The sequence below is a fragment of the Lucilia cuprina genome, chromosome 4, assembly GCF_022045245.1.
Source record: "Lucilia cuprina isolate Lc7/37 chromosome 4, ASM2204524v1, whole genome shotgun sequence".
NCBI lineage: Eukaryota > Metazoa > Arthropoda > Insecta > Diptera > Calliphoridae > Lucilia > Lucilia cuprina.
This window is the reverse complement of record NC_060952.1, coordinates 28,631,743-28,654,868: the sequence shown is the minus strand read 5'-3', so window position 1 is coordinate 28,654,868 and position 23,126 is coordinate 28,631,743. Positions and strand designations below refer to the sequence as shown.

Below are 23,126 nucleotides of genomic sequence, written 5' to 3'. Positions count from 1 at the left end.
AAATAGGAATTAATTTACATTTTTAAGGTATCATACGTTCGGCCATGCCTGACTATACATTTTTATTTGAGTCATCAATGCCATTGCAATGGAGCTATTATAACATGGAGCTATTATAATGACACTATGATCCAAAAGACCACTTTATTTTTAAAACAGTTTTTATTTTAATGTCTCATTTTACAAAATTTTGTCAATGCATTCTTCCATTGAATACCAAAAATATTATCTTTTGGTTTTAATTTTAAATATTCCATCAATAGTTCTAGGAAAATATTTGAAAATAGTGATTTTCTTAACCTTGGGCTCTGTTTTATTAATTTTATTAATGCTAACATTATTTAAGTAAAATTAATTGTGTTCTATAATAATACAATTTTACTTCCAAAAAAAAAGAACATTAAAAATATTTCACGAGAATGACTTTAGATGTATTAAATTTGGAATTAAATAAAAAGGACATTCTTACTATGACAAGCCTGTGCTAAAATCATAACTTCTTCAGGTCTTTTTCAGTTCTTCCATGGAGTAAATTCTACTTTTTCCCCTTCTTTAGAAGTTCTTTTTTTGCTGGGACGGATTAACCTTGTAACTTTAAATTTTATTTCTACGGCTAAAAAAACTTTTCCTTTGCAGTTTAGAGAAAAAAATGTGTAAACTACTTTTCCCCCAACATATTTAGTTTTCCACCAAAACTTGTTGTATTTTACTTTAACACGTATTCAACTTCAAATATTTTTGTGTCAGTTTCATGGAAGTTTACAATCTGTAATAAGTACAAAATATTTAAAATGATAAAGTTGTTTTACGAATACCTTGTGGCTAAATTGTACTACAGCTTTATAAGCACTATATTTGTTATTTTTTTAACGAACAAATTAACATTAAAGTACATTTACATGAACAAAAAGATAAATTACAAACAAATTTGTACGTGTAAATTAATATAAAAAATAAAATTTCATTTAAATTTTTAAATTTGAATTATTATGATGCCCTATTGCTGGTACAGCTGATACTGTAATAAAAACACAGCCAAGCTAAAATAAAACGAAGTACTTCCAAAAGAATAACATTTATCACCACATCAAAAGTCGTACTAAGTGAATGTGGAAGTGATGTTTAATGCCTACGAAAGACCCCTCGGGGGCATGTTACCTTGGCGAAACCTCCGCCTTGGTGTTATTGCAATCCTGGGGTATAAAGAGATGGCCAATACCTCCAATCTGACCGGGATTGAAAAATTGTTTACAGTCTACTGTTTGGCTTAGTCCTCGCAAAGGTCAGACCAGAGCACCACATAATCTGGTACTACGGGTGGCCAGTTGCCCGCAGTACTATTTCCTGGACGGTCAGTTGGTTGAGGTTCCTTCGGGATCCACGTAGTGGCTGTGGTTTAAACCTAAATTCGCGGGGAGAGTAGGTGGCGGTTAAAAGACTGATGCATGATAATAGTCGATATTTCTGGATAAGTTCGGTGCTGTTGCCGACAACAACAGATACCCCGCAGCGTTGGCAATGAGTTGGTATTAATTGTATATGGTACGGGATGAATGTGAGGTTCGGCGGGTACCACCCACACGTCTACATAATGAATGTGTCGTATGATAACTGAGTGTAATTTATTTATTTTTGTTAATATTATTTAAGTCAAATTAGTTGTATTCTATTATATTACATTTTCACTTCCTAATAACTTCTAAAAGGAACACAAAAAATAATTCCTGAGAATGACTTCAGATGTAGTGAATTTGGAATCAAATAAAAGGAACGTCCCTTCTATGACAAAACTGTGTTAAAGTCAATACTTCTTCAAGTCTTTTTCAGTACTTCTATGGAGTAAACTGTACTTCTTTTTCGATTCTTTGGAAGTTATTTTTTGCTAGGAGTATATTGATTGAATTAATGTTGTTGAGTTAATGTTATGATGAAGATGTTATTAGGTTGGGGTTATACCTTCAACAAAATCCAAGTATTCTTAGAACAGTAAGTGGAAAAATTGGAATCTTTACATATAAATAATAGCAGTCAGTCATTGACAATAATTCACCTTAAGTTAATCGATTACCGAACTGAATACATGTCATATACTTCTTATAGAAATACTTATACAGCTTCTTAATAAAAACATTTTTTGTTTCAAGTGATATAGAGCATTAAAAAGTCTAACAGGACTTAAGTACAAAATGTATTTTGTTTTATTTTTCTATTTACTTCTTAACCTTAACCACATAAAATTTAACAAATGCAAGAGTAGATAAAATTTCCCTGGAAATACTAATTACCAAAGTTGTTAGGAGAAGTAAAACAACCGTTGCTGAAGGGTTTTGAAATAATTTCCACATTTAAATACTATGGCAACGAAATCTTGTATCAGTTTACATCTTAACTTCACTTCTCAAAGTGTGGCAAGCATCTAGTCTTTGGTACAAAATAGTCAAAGTTTCCGTTTAACAAAATAAATAAATAAATTTTTTAAACAGGTTTGTTGTTATTATACAATAAATACATAAACTAATCTCGTGTTATAAAGAATAATACTTCAATGTTAGTGTAAATAAAAAAAATAAACTTCAATAAAATTATAATTAAATAATTTTATTTTTCTTGAAACCAATCTATTTGTCAAAAAACAAGAAATAAAAAAAGAAAGCAATTTTATGGTTGTTTATTTTCGAAAGTGAACTTAATAATAGATGATTTTTTTTAATAGAAAATAAAATTGATATTGAAAAAAAAACTCTTTAGAAAAAAATCGAAAAATAAAACGTAGGCACGTGATATTTTTGTTTAACAACATTAAAATGACATAATTTAAGATTAATTACTTACAAACATATTGATAATAAAAGAAATAAATATTTAATTGTTGCTTGTCAATATAAACGAATAAATGAAAGTGAAACTAATAATTTTATAATGTTTGACGGTTGCACTCTTTTAACTTTTGTAACTCTTTTTTTTTTGTAAAGGTCATGCAGTAATAGCCAAAGAAAGTATCTTAATCCATCAATAAAAAAAATATTTTTCCTAAAATGTATTAAAATTTTGAGATTAATTTTAAGAAAAAACTTTGACTTTTTTTCTCACCTTTATTTAAATAACCTATTTTTTCGCTTCATATTACCTTGTTATCGAGCTTTGTTGCCACTATATATGTTTTTCAATCAATTTAAAACGAAATTTCTTAAAAAGGTTCTGAATTTACTTATCTTGTTTGCAATACAGTGATCAGTCATTACACTAAACAGCATTAGCAGGCGTCATTATAAGATTGCTTGTCCATAGAAAAGACAAAAAATTCTATGAAAAATACACATTGCATTTTTTGTGGATATGGATATACAACTGTTCCAACTGAATTACGTCAAATCCATAATTACCCATAAAAAATAAAACGAAGTACTTCCAAAAGAATAACATTTATCATGTATGTATGTTCATTAGGATGTCCGGTAGACTAAAACGTTGCGTTTTAATGTAAAAAACGTTTTTTTGAAAAGATCCTCAGTTCTCCACCAGCGATTGAAAATTTTGACCTCAGTATTATATGTTAAAAAATCTGCAATCTTCTTGAATTGGGTGTCCAAAATTCCGTAATTCAGAGCTAATCGCGAGAAAAATAATTTTTGTTAGTCGTATGACCCACGTATATCACGAATCCTTATTCAATTTCCGAGAGCAAATCTACGGAACTTGATCGCAGTGGTGACTGGCCTTTTGGGCTCCGTGCTAGAAGACTAGACCTTTCTAGTAATGACTTCTGCAGGAGCTGTCTAGATGAAGAGGAAAAAGAGAGTACTGTTCACTTCCTCAGTCAGTGTCCTGCCCTAGCGGAAAATATACTGAATCTTGTAGGAGCAAACGTCGTGCATGACTTGACGGAACTATCTGAGGCTGACATCCGAAGGATAGACTCCTTTATTCGTGCAACTAAATGGTTTGGATAGGAAACCAGAGTAGTTGGGTCGAAGTGTAATAATACGCCGACCATTTTCTTTCTCTTTTCAGGTATCACAAAGGGATCACAACATGGACCCAAGCGTGCCCCTAATGCGAACAACAAGGGACAGCCTGCTAACCTAACCTAGTGTATTTCTGTTCGGCAAAAGGACTTTTATTGTACTATAACGGCCACATAAATTAAAAAAAATTTTGAAATTTTTTATGATCTAAATTACGACAATTTTGGCACCCATTTCGACAAAAAGCGAACACAATATTCCTCTACAACCCACAAAAAATCATATTGTGAACCAAAATTATTCTACAAAAATGTTAGAATTATTTTTGCCGTAATCAGTTTAAAATTAAGGAATTTTTAGGGCCAGTTCAGTTTGAAATCAGCCAAATTCACTTAAAATATTCACTGTTGTCCTAAGCAGTTTGGTATTGAAGCATGGTTACTTGAAACCACAATGTAGTTATTTGAAACTATAATATGATAATTTGTAACCATAATATGATTACAATATAATTATTTTAGAATATATTACGATAATGTTGTGATGTCATTCGGTCTTGATATGATGTTACAACATCAAATTATTATTACTTACATAATATTGTGGTTAAATATTAGGACTACTTATATGTAATCATAACATTATTCCTCATTATACTAATATGATCATTATGATATTCTTTATATTAATAATTATTAGAAAATGTTTTTATATTCACAATAATTCTATCCATAATTGCTCTTAGAATATTTTTGCCAAAATCATATCTGTTTTCTCTGTGTGTAACAATAATGTCAGGTCTTATTATTTCCTTTTTATTTCAACTCGATTGAATCTTAAGAAATATTAAATCAAATATATAATGTCATTATAAAAAAGATATTAAAAATTTAGTTAGTAGGCTTAGTTAGTTGCATTACCTTTTTTTAAATATTAATGACCAAACCTAACATTTTTAAACAACACGTTTAACTTGAACCACGCCTTTCTAATATAAATTTAATTAAACGAAATCTCATCGTTTTGCCAATAAAAAATAAACCATTAGGCTTTAAAGTTAAACTAAAAATTAAAGTAGATCATCTTTTATTTTATTACCAATAAAGAGGATGATCATTTGAAGCGCATGAGTAAATGATTTGAAATATAAAATTATCACCAAACAAAAGAAGAAAAAAACTTACTAAATGAATGAAATAAATAATGAGATTAAAAATAGAGTAGAAATCTAAAAAATATACAACTCGAAAAGAAAAAAAAATTTATTTGATATAGAAACTTATACAAAAAAATGAAGAATAAATAGAGAGCAATAGAAGAGCGAAATTTGAGAGTATGAAAGATCCAAAAAAAGACCCTACTAAGTACTCTTACAAAGTAAAGAAGGTGGGAAATTGTATGGGATATTTAAAAGCGTGCTAAAATGAAGGGGAGTTCGAAAAAAAACTATTTTGTATGTTAATGGATGAACGATCACATAAACGACATGATGAAATGTAAAAGAATTACACTGGAAGAATTTGGGTAGTTAAATGAGTTTATTATTGGTTATTGTTTTTCTCAGTTTTTCATACTTAATAATTTTGTTTATATTTTTTGTTATTTCCTAATTTACATAGCGAAAAACTGTTATTGGGGTTTTGAACCTAAGGATTATATTGTTCCAAGGATTAATTTTTCTCAATTTTATTTTAATATACACTATAAATTATTGTATTTTGTTTAATAAATCCGACAAATATTCAAATTCAATTGTTCAATTCACAATTGATATTGTAGCGTTGTATGTCAGCAGCTGCTACAATAGTCATAACAATGCTGTTGGTATTTTTTATGCAAAAGTTCTATACAACTCTTACGACAATTTTTCATATGTTTTTCGAATGTCGTAAGAAAACTCAGTGTTGTCAATTGTTTATTTCAGCATATAAATAAAAAATTCAATCGAATAAAAAACGATAAAGTAAGGTAACACAGAAATTACAAACAAACAAAACAAAAATAAAATTTTATTAAAAACTGTTTGTTTATTAGTTTTAAATGTGGAAAAATAAAAATAATAGAATTTTAAATAAAAAGAAATTAATTTAGGTTATTTTGCTCGTTTAATAAGTTTAATATTATTTGTTTTTTTTTACTTTTGACATTGTTTGTTTTTTTGTTGTGAACATAAACTTATGACTTGCTACAAAAATCTGTTACTACACTTTAGTAGATACAATATACAACTTGATTGTGAATTGAACAAATGATAATAAATTTCAAATTATTGCAAAATTTTAACAATGACTTCCACTGTTTATGGGTTAAGAACTTTCGATTTATAAAATGTTCCAGCTATTTTTATATCATCTGGACTACAATACTTCGCAAATTTTTTATTTAAAATGTACAAAACACAGTTTTATCCGAAATTGACTAAATTCAAATATGTATCAGCCACAGCAAATCTATAAAATTTATTTATAGATTGACCCAATTTTTAATGTTGTACCCTTGTTTTAAAAACATTTTCGAAATTCGTTTAACAAAGTTTAAACAATACTAAATATTCTTGGAGTCTGAAAGTGTAGCATATCTTGTACTTACTACCACTATGGAAATGAAATTTTTTATCATTTTTTCAGTGTATATTCCTTAACTGATTTAGATTATGATAGATGATTATAAAAAGAACTAAAATTCGGTAAAAGTAAGTTTCTTGTCATTTCTTCATTAAGAAAAAATGACCACAAAAATAATTTAGTGCTATACCCTACAGTACTATAGTGGCATTATACATACATACTTACGTATATCACTTTTTAATTTCCTGAAGTACCTTATCTCCAGTACCATTAATATCTTTTTAAACGTAAAACCATAAAAATCTTGGCTAGTATGTTCCGATTTTTCGGATGGTATTACAATGTATTCTTAAGAATCACTTCGTCAACTATGACCCCAAATTAAATTATAAATTAACAATCTTTAAAGATTAACTTAAACAAAGTTATTAAAGTTGTAAAGAATAATTTATAGTAATTTTAAATAATTTTTAAGGTAAAAGTGTACAACACTCGGTAGCTGATCAGGGTTGTATTTAGATTTGTGTAGAATAGAAATAAATTAAATTGTAATACATTTCTCCAACAGCCCATTGTTTAGTTCTTTTCGAGTACTTCAATGGAGCAAATTCTACTTCTTTTCGCTTCTTTCTTTGCTGAGAATGAAAGATTGAAAATCTTTAGTCTAAAAACGTAAGATTTTTTACATACGATTCTGACCTTCCTTATTATAATTTCGTTATTTTATTTCAATCCTTCTATAAAAAAATATATCGAAAATGAGGGCTATCGGTAGCTTATTTTTAATTCGTTCATGACTTTAAATTTTTAACTCTTGCACTTGTTTAAATTTTGTATATTTCAGTTAAAGTTTTTTTTTTCTAAAAATATTTACAGGTAAATAACCATAAAAATCAGTGAACTACAACAAAGGTAATAATACTTTAAAATAGTAACGACTAAAATAAGAAAAAAAATTATTTCTATTAAACATAGAGAGATGGTGAAAGATTGTGTTGAAAATATAAAAATACGTTTAAATTTTTATAAAATACTTGACCCAAGAGTGAAAATGACTATTTGCGTGTAAACCATAAACGGATGATGATCACCTTAAAGTGGATTAAATGAAAAAGTGAAACAATTCTAACGAAAGAAAAGTGACAAAACAACATTTTAATTCCGTTAAATAAAAAAAAACAAAAAGAAATGTTAGACAAACTAATTGTTTTCTATTCATTTATTATTATATTAAATCCCGCGATTAAATTATGTTCCACAGAAGAATTAAGCAAAAATGCCACAAGTGTTGCAAGTACAAGAGTACGAAAGATGCGAGTGAACTCTGTAGTTAAAGCTGATGAGGATACGTGGCAACCAATAATACCAACACACAAATGGTTGGCAGCGAAAACAACTTTAACACCAGCAGTGTCGGTGTCAACGACACCAACTCATGCCTCTGACTTAAGGCATAGTACAGATTTAAGAAATAGCTTGGGAAATAATTCAAAACAAAAGCATCAAGGTTATATTAATCCACAGACATATCACAACTCTGCATACAATCATCATTATCAACAGCAACAGCATCATCGTAACGGAAATTATAGTAAACGACATATAAAGACATCAACAGCATCATCTTTATCTTCAGTCACATCACCATTATTATCTGCATTGCCATCATCCTCTGCTCCAACACAGTCTTTAAAAAACATAAAATTTAGGCCAAATATTTACTCTACAACAAATCATAAAAATATTATAAAAAACAGCAGAGGTAAAGGAAAAACCCAACCCAACTCTCATCATTATCAGCAACAACAACAACAGCTTTATCCTTTGAATAATATTGAAACGTTATATCCTCAAATTCAAATACCAAACGATATTATAAGTCAAGTACATCAACAATATGAAGCGAAAACTGAAAAGAACTTAATATCCTCAAAACTAAATTTAAATAATATAGAGGATGTAGCAACACCAACCAAACATCATACAAAAACATCTTCCTCAACATCAGCAAATTGGCATTATTTCCAACAGCCCCAATTCGAGGCAAAACACGTCATTAGTCTAACACCTAAAATTGACACTTTCAATTTGAATACAACGAGTAAAATAACAACATCAAATGTGAAAATAAATACGTTTAGAAATGGAAATGAAACAGACGAAAACAATGAAAAGAATTTCAACAGCAGCAGTTTAAGAAAAACACAAAATTCTTTTTTAACTAATGAAAATTTAATCGATAATCATAAATACCAAATCATAAATACCAAACAGCATCATCAACATCATCATTATGAGAATTTACTTCACAGCGGTGGGGTTAAATCTGTCACATCAACATTCAACGCTTCTGATGAAAATCCCATAAAAGCCACTAAAACTCATTCAATTGACACGGCTGCTAATGCTGCTACAGATGATGAAAAGAATTTCAATGGAAAAATGTTGCTATTAAGAAAAACTTTAAGTACTACTCAAGACTTTTATGATAATTTAAAGAACATAATCTTGAGTGATAAGAATAATAATAGTAATAGAAGTAGTAGCGACAGTGATGTCGTTGTTGATGCTGATGATTATGATATATATTCAAATGAGGGTAAGTTATGCATGAATAAAACAGAGTAGGTATAGATTTTTAAGTGTAAATGTTATTTAAGTTAAATTCTTGGAATATTTAAATTTGTTTTTAAAATCAAATTTCATTTGCACAAACACAAGTGGTTTTGGGACTTTTTTATATGACACAACATTATCATCACATAGTTTTTTTTGTTGATCAAAGAAACTGTGGTGTTAATCAGACTAAACAAGTGACTGAATACATAAATAAATTAGGATGAAGTGATTCAGACGAAGTCATTTATAATTCACGTGTGTGCAGTAAAATGGAAAAAATTAACTAGTTACAGGAATGAAAATGTGTTGAGTATGTTTTTGATTTTAAATTGGTATCTTTTTTTTGGAAAATTATATACTGAATATTTCTCATTCCGGTCTACAAGCCCTTAGCATTAGGTCTTTAATATTTAATGTCGGAGCAACAACTTGCAGTAGCATTTATTTTTAAGAATTTTCGATAATCTAGTATCTTTTTTTGGTGTGCTAATCGGAAAATATTATGAAAATTGTTTAAAGTATTACAATCTCTATATTTCATAGTCTTACGATGCCTTTAAAATCATACTAAAAACCTCATCTTGGTGTGATAACAATCCCGGATAAAAGAGGTGCTACAAGAACCTCTAGTCTGCCGGGACTATAAACTGTTGATAACAATTCATTCCTCGGAAATTCTATGGAACGATTTGACATGAGGTGAAACCAGAGATAAACATAATCCGGTACTACGGGTGGCCAGTTGCTCACAGGACTATGGGCTGGCTAGTCAGTTGACTGAAGTTTCTTCGTAAGTAGTGACTGTGATTTTAACCCGGATTCGCAAGAAGAGCGGTTAAAAAACCTATGCACGGTTAAGTCTATGTTTCGGGATAACTTTGGTGATGTTGCCGAATTCTTTCCGAAGCTTTGGAAATGAATTGGTATTCAATATATACAACTGAACCCCGGATAGGGTTTGTAAACTTTGTATTTAAACTACAGGTCGGAATTTAGGAGATAATTGAATGAAATTTGACACATCTTCTATTGAACCATAGACGAAGCCTAAAATGGTTAACATCGGTCCATTATTTCACCTAGCCCCCATACAACTGAACCCCCCGAATAGGGCTTTGAAGTTCCTGATTATGTTTAGTATACTCGTTTCTTGGATAAAAATTGCAAAACCAAGTTCTATGCCACCAAGGCTGGTCTCTCATGAACTTTATAATTATAGGTCCTCATTTGACCCTAGCCGCTATAAAAAGCCCCCTTCAAAATTTGATTTTAATTTCCACAATTTTATTCAACAATAAATGACTTAAGTTTATATGAGACAAGGTAATGCTTTACTATGAAAACGAAATAACATTTTATTTTTATATCAGCTGTAGGGTATTACATTCGTGGATCCGCGCCTTACCTAGAGTGAGTCTGGCGTTTGCTATTCTATAAGTTCCTTTTACTTTTGATACCACTGAGTTGTCCTTGCTTTTCCAGGTATGTTCAGAGTAAACTCTTTCCATATTAGATTTACTACAGTGTGTCCTTTGTGAGTAAGTACAAAGTCTCGACTTAATTAATTGATTCGTACTTCGGTCAACTGGTTACCCCTCTAGATGTTGTTGCCAACCCAACAGAGGTCATCACATCTGTGTGATTGTAAACGAAAATTATGTTTTTGCATTTCGGAAGTTAAGCAACGGGACAGCAATGGTCACTGATTAGATAGCTCAAATACTTGAGTAATGAGCCACCTGCGTGTTAGATGTACAGTTTCAAAATGTATCCGAACAGATCCGTAAAAAATATATGAAATTAATTGTACATTAATGTTGTATCGTTGGGTTCATCATAAAGTAAATTAATATTAAACGATATAGAATAACTTCAATTCAATAAATTTTAATAACATGCACGAAACGTTGAGAGCAAACAATTAATTTTTATTATAATAAAATTTTATCTTCATCAATCATTCTCCCAACAATATATATTTCTTATTCAATGAACTTCACTTAATTAACTGTCAGATTTCTTCTTTAATTTACATATATCTCTAATCAAATAAATTTATTATAATTGTTTGTTCACCTAAAAAAATTCTTAAATAGTAAAAGATCTGATTTAATTATCTTGACTCTTAATCCTTTTGAATTTTTTGCTGAAAAAATACCAAAAGCACGCAATTAGCTAAATATATGTAGGATTTTTTTAAATTATTTCCCATAAACAATGACACAAAATCCCTTATACGACACGTGTAAGGAAACGTTGAACAGGAATTTCAATGAATGTAATCGGTATTTTTTATGTACTGTAAGCAGTTGTTTAAAAAACCCAATGTTAAAAAAAAAAACTTTTTATACGCCGACAAATGTTTTTATTATGTCTTTAACATTCTTAATAATAAAGTTAAAGTTAATAATTTTTTTTATTTTTACACTTTACAGATAAAAACAATGATGATTACGACTTGCAAATACTAAACTCTTCACCATATGAAATGCTTAAAGAGTCATCAACAACACTGGCAACAATCTTAGCGACAGCTATAAATTCGTTTAGTATGAATAATAAGTTATTACCTTTAACATTACTAAATGAAGTTCAAGGTCGTCAAAGGCAAATTGATAACGTTACAATGAATAAAGAAGTGCAAAATGTTAAATTTAAGGCGACCAATGAAACGCAATCACAAAGTAAATTATTGAATTTGTTACCCACAAAAGCCCAGACGACGACAACAACAACAACATACTCATCGTTATCGCCATCAACATCAAAGTCCTTAACAGCGATTAGTTCCGGTCGTAAAGTGAAAAAGGTTAAAAAGAAATTTAAAAAATTCCTTTTACCTCTTGTATTGGCCTACAAACTAAAGTTTATGGCTTTAATACCTTTACTAATTGGTGGTCTTACCTTGTTAGTTGGAACAACAGGATTAGCTGGATTTTTCTTTGCTTTATTTACGGCCGTTATGAGTTTGAAATCAGGCAGTCGTAATGCAATTGTGGTAAAGAAGTATTGAGATTTTTCATAAGACAAATTTATAATTTATGTAAGATTTGTTGTTAGAAGTGGGGAAAAAAAGGTTTGTGCATTATTTGCCAAAATATTTTTGATCTTATTAGAATACAAAATTAGAATTTTAACAAAATTTGTTACAGCTTTTGATTTGTTTCACATAGATCATATACTTAGGATTCTGGACCAGGTTATACATATAATAATTTTATCGAAAACAAGTAGAAAAGTATAGTCGGGCATGGCCGACCATACAATGCCCTACACCATGAGTATATTTTTAAAATGTTCATTTTTCATAAAGAAACTTTTATGTTTAATTTTACCTTAATTTCAAAATTTTCTAATTGACGCATTATATAGGAGTATAGGTCAAGCATGGGCCGATCCTCGGTAAATTTGGGAAAAGGATATAGTTTTAAATAACAGTTAGTTTTGTTGAGTTTAATTGCGATACAAATGGTTACAAGTCAATTTTAGGCGTTTAAGACATTTTTTGAAGGGGGGTTTGTATGGGGGCTAGGTGCCAAATATGAGCCGATCATTACGAAAATCTGCAGTGTTATTTATACTTATATAAAACTAGAGAGATAAAAGTATATTTGACGTAATTGTGGCATAAAAAGCCCAAATCGGGAGGTACGGTTGTATGGTGGCTAGGTGAACTAATGAACCGATTTCAACCATTCATCAAATTATCTGGAAAATTGCGGCCTGTACCTTGCGCACAATGTTTACATGGACAGCCAGCCAGCCGGACGGACGGACATGTCATAATCGACTCAAAAATGATTCTGAATCGATTGGTATACTTTAAAGTGGGCATTAGACCAATATTTTTGTGTGTTACAAACATCAGCATACACTATAGTGGTGTAGGGTATAATTAGTACATTTTGACAATGAGTGTTATAAAGAACCCAAGTAAAAATAAAAAAATAAAAGGTACTTCCTTAGAATGACTTCAGATGTAGTGAACTTGGAATCAAATAAAAAGGACATCCTTTTTATGACAAGCCTATGTTAAAATCATCAATTCTACGGGCCTTTTACAGGACTTCTGGAGTATATTCTACTTATTTTTTGATTCTTTGGAAGTTCTTTTTTTGCTGGGCCTTCATCACGACTGTTATGCTCTTCTTTTATTCAAAGAAACTTTTGTCGAAAAACTATATATCTAGCTATGGTATGAATTGTAGTTAAAACTTCTGAACCTCAGTCTTCTAGAGTATAGTTTTCCAATAAATTGTTCTTATACAGTAAACAAAAAGAACTTCCAAAGAAGTGAAAAAGATGTGGAATTTACTCCATGGATGTGCTAAAAAGACCTGAAGAAGAGATGATTTTAACACAGGCTTATCATAGGATGGATGTGTTATATATTTGATTCCAAATTCACTACATCTGAAATCATTTTCAAGATGTAATTGGAAGTAATTTGAAGGTGAAATAGAAGTTTTATATAATATAACGAATTTACATAAAAATACATCCCTGATCAAATGAATTTTTTTTTTATTCGTATTCTCTCTAATGTACAATGGTTTTGTTTCATATTGCGTTTAAACTATCCCATCCGCTTTTTTCTACACAAAATTTTGACTAATCAGAAGTTATAGTACAGATTCCGTATAGTCCGCATCTTTGTGGTTAACAATAGAGTCACATAATTTTCAATCTTCCCTCATATATCACAAGGTAGAATATATAATGATATAAGTTTTCAATACCTTCCTTTTTTCCAGTTAAATCCAAGTCATGGTAACCATATACCATATTTAATAAAGGCTCCTTAAACTTTAACACAAATAATGCACAAAACTTTTTACCCTGCTTATGGTATTAAAGTTACAAAATGGTATTTATATATTTATTTATTATTTATACGTAGTTAAAATTTTATAAGCCTTATACATAAACAAACTTTTATTTTATATAAAAGGTTTATAAAATAAATTTTTTACGGACATTTTGTTTTTGTAAACCTTTAATAAAATAAAAAATGCTGTTTATGAATAAGGCCTTATAAATTTATCACAGTGTCATAAAAAGTTGATATACTGACATAAACGAACAAAAAATATATTAATAAGAAAAAATACAATCTAAAGTTAATTAACAATATTAAACCCTAAAAGTATGCCAATTATAAATAGCATGAAAAAAACTGTAATAAATAACTTGTAATTAATTTATTAAATTTCTATAAATTTTCTTTTGTTTGTAAAATTAAAATGCAAATTAATTGAAACTTTTTTTGTAATATTAATAGCTGTCACATAATTTGACTTCCAATTATTAGTAAAGTAAATATTGTAATAAATTTAATTTAATAATTCACTAGTGTTTTTTTATTTAATTATTTAGTGCTAAAAATCCCACAAATTATTACTAAATATTTAATAAAAATTTATAATTTAAACAATGTATTTTTATCAGTTCAATAACATTGTAATTTGCTTAGATTGCATAAAAAATATATATTTTTTTTAAACTGATTATTTCCTAAAACTAACGCCTGCCAACAAGAGATATAAAATTTAATTTAAAAACTGTGCAGATATTATGTCAACATTCAAAAAAATTACAAAGTTTTTATTATATATTTTTTGTTTTTGCTTTTATTGTATAGTTTACTTTTATAAATCTGAATTTGTAAAATTATTAAAACATGTTGCATTTTTCAGCGCCATTTCGTGAACACGTGCTTTACTCGTTACCACTTCTTACGTGCAGACAGTTTTCAACATAATGGAATTAATGATTTTTGTTTTTTTTTTTTAGTTTGTAAAAACCTTTACGACATGTGAATGTTTGAATTGTAGTTTGAATATTGTTTGCTCGTTTTGGTAAGTCCAAGTTTAAGTTTATTAAATTTTGACTTATTAGGGGGCATCACATAACAAAGCATTGATATTTCAATGATTACAAAATGTTAAACATGTGATTGTAGCATTTTTAATAATATAGTTGTAATAACAATTTGTTATTTCCGTTTAGCATACATTACAAGGAATACTATCACCCCTATCGCCAATCCCCATTTCACGAGAAATATGTTCCCTTTTCACTTTTGTCGTCCACTAACTTTTTATTTCATGAAAAAATTCCACTGAAGTTAAATATTTTTTTGGAATTTTGTACACGTTGAACAGCTGTTCCATACAAAATCAACTATTGTGAATGAATTGTTCACAGCAAGTTCACGATATCAATTTTCCTTTCAAGTGAAATGAAAATTGACGATAGGGGTGTATATGTCAGCATTACATGTCAGAGCATTACATGTAATGCTGACATATACACCACCTCGTTGAGTTATTATAACTACACCTTACAATATAGCATTGTGATGACACTGGAGTCAAGTAGATATCACTCTCGCTTACAAATAGGGAATTAGGTAAGTAGAGTAGAAGGGGGATCATAGCCATAGGGGCACATGGTCAATAGCGAATAACTTGAAAACTGAGTAATCGATTTTACCACATTATCAAATTTTGTTTTCGTTGATCGATCATCTATCATCCCTGAAAATTTGAAACATTAACTTTACATATGATGGGAGGCAGACATGATTAATTGTTTTTCAAAGGGCTGTGATAATATTTCACTGTGTGAACTTTTTGTGCTAACTTTTTTAGTTTTTGTGATAGAAAAAATATATTGGACAGTATTAGAACGTCAATAATAGGGAACAATAAGACATAAAAATATTTTCGATAATATAATTTAAAGCCCGAAAAAATTGAAACTAAACCCCAGAACTGCTCGTGGGGCACATTTGGTTAAAATATAGAAAAATTCAGTAATAATTTGTTTTAATTTCTTTGTTAAGTTTTGTGAAATAAACAATAAATATCTTGTTTATTATACTTTGTTTAATGAATTAAAGTATAAAACAGCAAAATAAGTTTTTATTTTTGTAATTTTTTCTTTTATTTTACTAATGACAAATCTGCCCCATCCCTTTGGCGCATTTACCCCATGGATGGGGCGGTATCGCCGTTTCGGTCAGTGCGGAAAAGTTAAAAAAATATGTACATGAGGATGACTTAGGAAAGCTTGAAAGGAATAAAACTAAAGGCAACATATCTAAGTATCCGAACCAAGAAAAATATTAAGAATGTGTATTGCGGTTTTAAATTGAGGCCGCTTAAAAAAAGTGGCTATGGTCCCCCTACTACTTACTATGATTGCCTGCAAATAAAGAGTAGTTTTGTTTCAGAGAAAAAAAATTTCTTACGCAGAAAATACATCCTTTCTTACGAAGAAAATACATCCGCGTCTACTATTAGTTTCCACATAAAAATACATTTTTATCGTTTGTGTTAAAAACGACGTCCAAAAACAACATGTAAAAGCTAATAAGAAAGTACTTACATAATATATTATTTGTAAGTCATTATAGTAGTAATTTAAAAGCAAGTTTTAAAGTAAGTATAAGTTATTACCCTGTTTTTGCAAGAGGGCATGTTCTTAACAAAGAAGACCATATTTTTGACCTAGATACATTTAAATATCTAGGTTAATACTTAATTTACCACTTAACCTTAAATGAAAGGTATTTCTTTGATTTGAAAAACTAACTTATGTTATTAGCTTCAATTGCTGTAAAATAGCAAATAAATTATTTCAAAAGAATACAATAATTTGTAGAAAAATAGACAAAGTACTTTAATCAAAAAGAGAACTCAAACTACAAGTATATAGAACACATAAAAAAGTATATACTTTTCTATATACCAATCAACTTTGTTTCTTTCTTTTTCCCAACATACTTATAATCGCCATAATGATCATTTATCGAATGCAACCATGTGCAGCCAAATGTATAGGATCTTTATGAATAAATTTAATTCCATTTATATTTTCGTGGATAAAATCAAAGATTTTAGCCAAGATTTATTTCTAAAAACAATTTTTAGTTCTAAGAGAGTTACGAAAATGTTAAGATCGTTTACGGTATTGAAAAATTTGCAGTAAAAAATAAAAGGAAAAATAATGGAAATTGTTTATATTTTTAAAGTGTTTTCTTTAGTGTTGATAACTATTGCAAAAGCTAATGAGATTACTAAGGAGGAGAATAATGAGGAACCGAATGTAATTAGTAGCGCGGAAGAAAGTGTTAATAATGATGAAACTAAAGACTTAAGAACGGAAAAGTTATCAAGACAAAGTATAAGTTTATGGCCAAATATTGAACAAGATCAGGATCTTTTGTTATTGGAGCAAGTTTTGCAGGATATTGAAGGTGATCAGTTGAAATTAAAATAAAAAAAATACATATTTTGTAATTTATATCTCATGAGAATGTCCAATGACATAATGTCCATGGACCTTATGACACAATTAATTGAATCATGGACGTTGGGACAATTTCAAAAGTGACCATGAATTTAAATGAGTCCATTTATACGAAAAAGGCTTAATTTAGCGAAACCGGTAATCATAATACCTCAGAATTTAAAAGGTCTGCGTCCGGCCGAAAACCGTCTATCCAGGACACTTTTCTAAATGAATCCAAAATGTAACATACGGCATATATTGGAACAATTCTTTTTGGGATAAAATTTCTCTATCCCAAATTTAAAAATATTTAATACATTTCTGTGCCACAATGTCCATGGACATTCATGCCTCCCCCAGGCCATTTTGATATGTTTAAATCTTAGGAATTTAACTGTTATGTTTTGTATTCTCTTTATGTAAGAGATGCCACGGCCACAAATGGTAGTTTTCCCATTATGTCCTCAAATTTTCGGATGGAAAGTTCAGAATGAAATTTCTAAAAAATATAATTTCTTCAGTCGAACATGAAGATGCTAGAACATAAAGCAAGTAGGAGTGATATATTCGACTTTGCCGAATTTTATAAACTCATCATGATGATGGCCTCATATGGGGTAAGGGTAATTGATGGACCGATTCTCATAAAACTCGGTGGAGAGATTTGGGGTCGCAAACTTACATCGAATTTTAGCGCTATACTCTTACATTCTAGTCAGTAGTGAGCATTAAAGTAATTTTTTGAGGGAGACCTTATATGGGCGATAGGGTTAATTATGGACCGATCATCATAAAATTAGGTAAATACATTTTTGCTCGTAAGAAACTTACTTAAATATATATATATATCGAATTTCATTGCTTAACTCGTATTTTAAAATCAATAATGGTCGTTAAAGTAATTTTTTGGATTGGACCCTTTATGAGAGGTAGAGTCAGTTATGGACCGAACCAATACCAAACAAACCTTGCATATAAAAAATATTTTTGGAAATTTTCAACTCTCTAACTCTTTCCTATCGGACTCTATCGTGCTTGGAACAGTTAGTCAGATCGGCTTAAAATTTAATATGGACCCAGAATATATATGTATACTTTTGTGAGTCTATGTGTTACACGGAACAACAAAATCAATCTTGTCATTTCATGTTATACACACCATCATTCCGTGTTATACAGACCATCTTGGGGAATACAAAATATTGAGTATAACAAAAGATTGGATCAGTCACTGGTGGAGAACTGAACACTCTCTCAAAAAAATGGTTTTGAATGTTTAATGACTATGGTTCCATCATAAACACCATTCAAGATTTCTCAGAAAACTTGATATATGGTAACAGTGTTTTCTTTTGCAGGACACTTTATTCCTAGATTTTTTTTGAACTCAGTATTGTGTGTGTGATTGTATTATTGATTGTATTATTGCTTCGACAAACCTATTTCAAATTGTGTTCAATTTTGACTTAACGCAAATAATACAAAATATATACCAAATTCAAATCATAACCATAATGTATTTAAACCTAAACATTTTCTTGATTCAGGTCGCGGCAAATCTCAACGCTACAAAAAACTCACAAAATTTATGTACCCTCTCTTCATGGGGGTGCTAGTGGCTAAAATTGTCTTAATACCACTGATACTTAAAATGTTAACCGCCATCTCGGCATCAGCTTTGGTAATGGGTAAAATTGCTTTAATTGCTACAGGATTCATTGCACTAAGTTCGATATTCTCACATGGTCTTTACGATACCAAAGATCGTTTTGAATTAATTTATCTGCCGAATGGAAGACCATATCGTTCTACGACCGGTGGGTTCTCACTCTATGATGATCAATCGTGGTCAGATAGTAATAATCAATATGCTGTTGTTGCACCAGCTGCAGCTGGACAACAGCAAAAATATATTCCTGTTAATTTAAAACCAGAATTCGCGTATAATTCATATCGAGCTGCTGGTGAGCTTGGCGGAGGAGGATCAGGACGAGTTGGCAATTCTATTAACGATTTGTATTATTATTCACAGCATAATTATAATAACAATAATAATAACAATGACGGTAAACCGTTTTTATAAGCATTTTAATAGATTTAATGGAAATATTTATTAGCAAAGGTGAAGGAAAGGGTAGTGTTTAGAAGTATTTATGTACTTGAATGTTTTAGAATAATATTATGTTTTAATATGATTATTACATTATTAGAAGTTATTATTAATTGCTCTTAAAGTTAATTTTAATTAATTTTAAATTTAAGCTCAATATTGTATTATTTTCTAGATGTAACATAAATGGGATTTTCGATAAATTAAAAAACAAATTTAAAACAATATCTAAGCTCTTTATGTATACTGATTAAGCTGATGTTAAATGACAAAATTAAGATTTTTCTAAATGTTCAACCAAACAATTGTGTTCCTAAAATATCTATGGACTTTGTCTTGTCCTTTTCAACAATCAGTCATGGATGATTTAAATTCTTTAGCTTTATATGCTAAATATTGTTGAAAATGACTCAATTAAGTTTAAAAATATTAATACAGTTTACTAAAATAACAAATATTAAAAAAAAATAATTTAAATAAAATGTAGTACAAATCAATTAGTTGTGTTTTATTTATGCTGCAAACTTTGCTCAGCTTTTCAGAAACTACTACTGGGCCGTTTGTATAAAAAATATTCCTCCGGAGAATGAAAAATACAATGTTTTAAAATTTTTCTTTTAAAGTCAATATTTAGTGAGCTGGGATAAAGGATAATTTTCTACAATTTTGTAAATGTTTGGGATAATCTACAGAGAAAATTATGATTGTAGACTAAACATATTATGGTTCTTGAAACAATTTTAAAACATCATGATTAAATACAGTTGAAATATTTCATTATAATATTTTGTTTTAATAAGAATAATATTGTTTATACTGATTATAATATGATCCAAAGATTTATTAATTTTGTTAAAAACTATGTTCTGGAATAAGAAATGTATTTGTTGTTGCAGCAACAACATATAATGATCATTTGAAAGTTTAAAAAGTTGTAAATAACATAATATGTTTTCATTATAATCATTATTTGGTTGTATAAATAATTATGTTTCAGGGAATCATACTCAAATTGTCATGAACATGAAAATGTTTTCAGTAACTAAAATATTGTTTAGATATAATTAAAATAATATGTTACTTGAAAACATATTAATGTGAATATAGTATAGTTGTAGTAACCATATTTTTTCTGACAGTCCATAGACGTTCTATTGAACCTAACTATTGTGTGCCTAAGAGTTTGATTTCACCTAAAAACTTAATATATTTAGTTGTATGATAGATTTAAACAAAAGTAACTAAATTTTCTTTGGAAATTCAAATAAAACATACATTGTATCACACTTTATTGCAACATTTTCATTTGTCTAAAATCACAGTAAAAACAAAACTGTAAAAATTAAATAAAGATGAAATAAATACCATAATGAAGGGGAATACTTTACAAAAAAAAATTAACTATAAAAATAAAAGCCCAAAAAATTGTATATCAAACACCCAATTTTAAAATCCATAAAAGTAGGAAAAAACTAAAATGAATAAAAAGACGTTGTAATAAAAATGCTAAAGAATTTAAAATGGTTTTTGTTCGAAACAAACAAATTAATAGATAAAAAGCTTACAAAATGTTAAACAAAAACAATTCTAGGCTATAGTTGAACATATGATACTCTACAAAGCGTTCTCCGAATTTTTATAAATTGGTGTAACTGTATTTATATTGTTTTATCACAACATTTATGTGAGCTAGCGTAGTAAGGATTTTTATTGGGGTTTTGAAAATTGTGGTGAAATGGTGGCTGAAAATATGGTGGCTAACAGGATCACGATTACTGGAGCCGATAACTAGCTATAACCGAGATTGTGTGTAAAAATGCAAACGCATAACACAACCGCCACTAGTTGTATAGGGTATAAGAAAAGAGATGTAAAACAATGACAAGTGTTTGTGTCGTCAGTGTAAAAGTCATTACTATAAAGTATAGGCGCAGGCGGCAGTTTTGGTCGGTTGCTGCTGCTGCTCTGATCGTATCAATATTTGAATTTAAGTATTTGTAGTTCAAAAGAAAGTGAAATTAGTTGGTTTACACAAAAGCAAAAATTAAATAAAAATTCAAACAAATACTTAAACACCCAACATTAAAGCAACAATTTACGTAGTTACAACACCTTAAAGCGATATTCATTCGTTAGACGAAAATAAACATTCGTACAAAGTAAATGATTTTAGCAAGCAACCAAAATACAAAATAGTATTTTAAGAAAAGAGTTTGGAGTTTTTTTTATGTTTTAGGCGGTTAAATAATATTTATTATTTCTGGTATTGTTTGTTGGTTTGTAGTGTTGTTGCTGTTAATGTTGGTTGATGTTGGCTTAAACTACCACGCATCAAATTGACATATTAATTGTTGAGGCATGACAATTTCACTATTGACGTCACAGAAACCCAAGCAATACGTGCCCTCGCATAAAAAATAGTTTATTCAAATTTTGAGCTTTATTGAAAATGTGTTTAAAACAACATCTTTAAAATAAAATTTTACTACTATTTATCAAAAAATGTCTTTTTGTTGAATATTTTTGAACACCATTTAAAAAATATTTTTTATTTTCTATTATTAGAAAATATTATTTTTTTTAAATTATGAAAAAAATTAGTTTTCCAAACGTGTATATTTTTTATATAAAACCTAAAACATTCCTGTAAAAACAGGGTAATAACTTACTAAATAACTTACTTTTCAATGACATAACATCTGCATTAATTGGAAGGAATCTAGAAATGACTTACAAATAATAAATTATACAACTACTTACGTTTTAGCCTTTGTTTTCAAATTTAGTTTTTAATAATCTATGAGTGGAATCTATGAGTAGACGCAGTGGACATATCCTTGTAGAAAATTTTTATTTTTCTAAAACAAACCTACTAAATACTTACATAATTCCCTCATTGTAAGCGAGCGTGGTAAGTACTTGCCTCCAATGTTATCCCCGCCTTGAAATAATCACCATCAATGACCAATGACTATAAAACTATACAACTATACAACCATCTCTTTTAATCGATTTTTGAGTTAAAATATTTATGTTTGACATTCATATTTCAGAGACCTCATTTTAATTTTCAGCGAAAATAATTTAAATAACAAAACTCGATTGTTTTAAGTAAAAATTTAAAAATTTTTGAGTAAAAATATAAAAGTCCACTTATTTCGAAAACTGTAAAGCGAAGAGAACGAAAATGAATGATAATTTTAATTTTGCAAAGAAAACTAAAAGAAACGCAAGGAAAAGTTATAATAAATATTAATTGTTACAAATCTACTGAATTTTGATCACAAATAAAAAGAACACAAGTCGTTAATTGCAATTATTGAAAAATACTTAAATAATCACTTACTTTTCAATTATTACTACTTACCGTCTGGTATACTTTTAAGTACTCTTATAATAACTGATATATAATCAGATAAATAAGCACTTTATATAGAGTTCTGCGGTGAAATTTAAAATTTTAATGAATAGCGCTCTGGGAACTGTTCTTCACCCACACAACAAGAAAATAACAGTGGTGTCGAGAGAAAGACTGCATACTAAAGAAGAACAAGAACCCAGTATCTT

General features: G+C 29.1%; 2 protein-coding genes across 3 annotated transcripts; both read left to right on the top strand.

Moving 5' to 3' along the window:
- The first annotated feature begins 2,409 nt into the window (after positions 1-2,409).
- LOC124419593 (probable serine/threonine-protein kinase DDB_G0276461) lies at positions 2,410-12,427 on the top strand. 2 transcript variants are annotated; one of them, XM_046949696.1, is made up of 4 exons: positions 2,410-2,483; positions 7,409-7,444; positions 7,508-9,131; positions 11,587-12,427. In XM_046949696.1, exons 3-4 carry the CDS (start codon positions 7,721-7,723, stop codon positions 12,162-12,164), a joined length of 1,989 nt encoding a protein of 662 aa, XP_046805652.1. In that variant the 5' UTR covers positions 2,410-2,483; positions 7,409-7,444; positions 7,508-7,720; the 3' UTR covers positions 12,165-12,427. The 2 variants fall into 2 exon arrangements, with proteins under 2 accessions (XP_046805652.1, XP_046805653.1); XM_046949697.1 differs by having other exon boundaries at positions 2,410-2,547.
- A 4,674-nt stretch (positions 12,428-17,101) lies between these two features.
- Positions 17,102-20,232, top strand: LOC124419660. The gene is made up of 2 exons (XM_046949928.1): positions 17,102-17,414; positions 18,997-20,232. The coding sequence occupies exons 1-2, from the start codon at positions 17,165-17,167 to the stop codon at positions 19,530-19,532; spliced, it is 786 nt and encodes a 261-aa protein (XP_046805884.1). The 5' UTR covers positions 17,102-17,164; the 3' UTR covers positions 19,533-20,232.
- Positions 20,233-23,126: the final 2,894 nt, after the last annotated feature.

Coding starts and splice junctions, on each gene's coding strand:
- LOC124419593 (XM_046949696.1), top strand. CDS start 7,721: ATGTTAGACAAACTAATTGTTTTCTATTCATTTATTATTATATTAAAT. Junction 9,132..11,586: donor TGATATATATTCAAATGAGG/GTAAGTTATGCA, acceptor TACACTTTACAG/ATAAAAACAATGATGATTAC.
- LOC124419660 (XM_046949928.1), top strand. CDS start 17,165: ATGGAAATTGTTTATATTTTTAAAGTGTTTTCTTTAGTGTTGATAACT. Junction 17,415..18,996: donor AGTTTTGCAGGATATTGAAG/GTGATCAGTTGA, acceptor TTCTTGATTCAG/GTCGCGGCAAATCTCAACGC.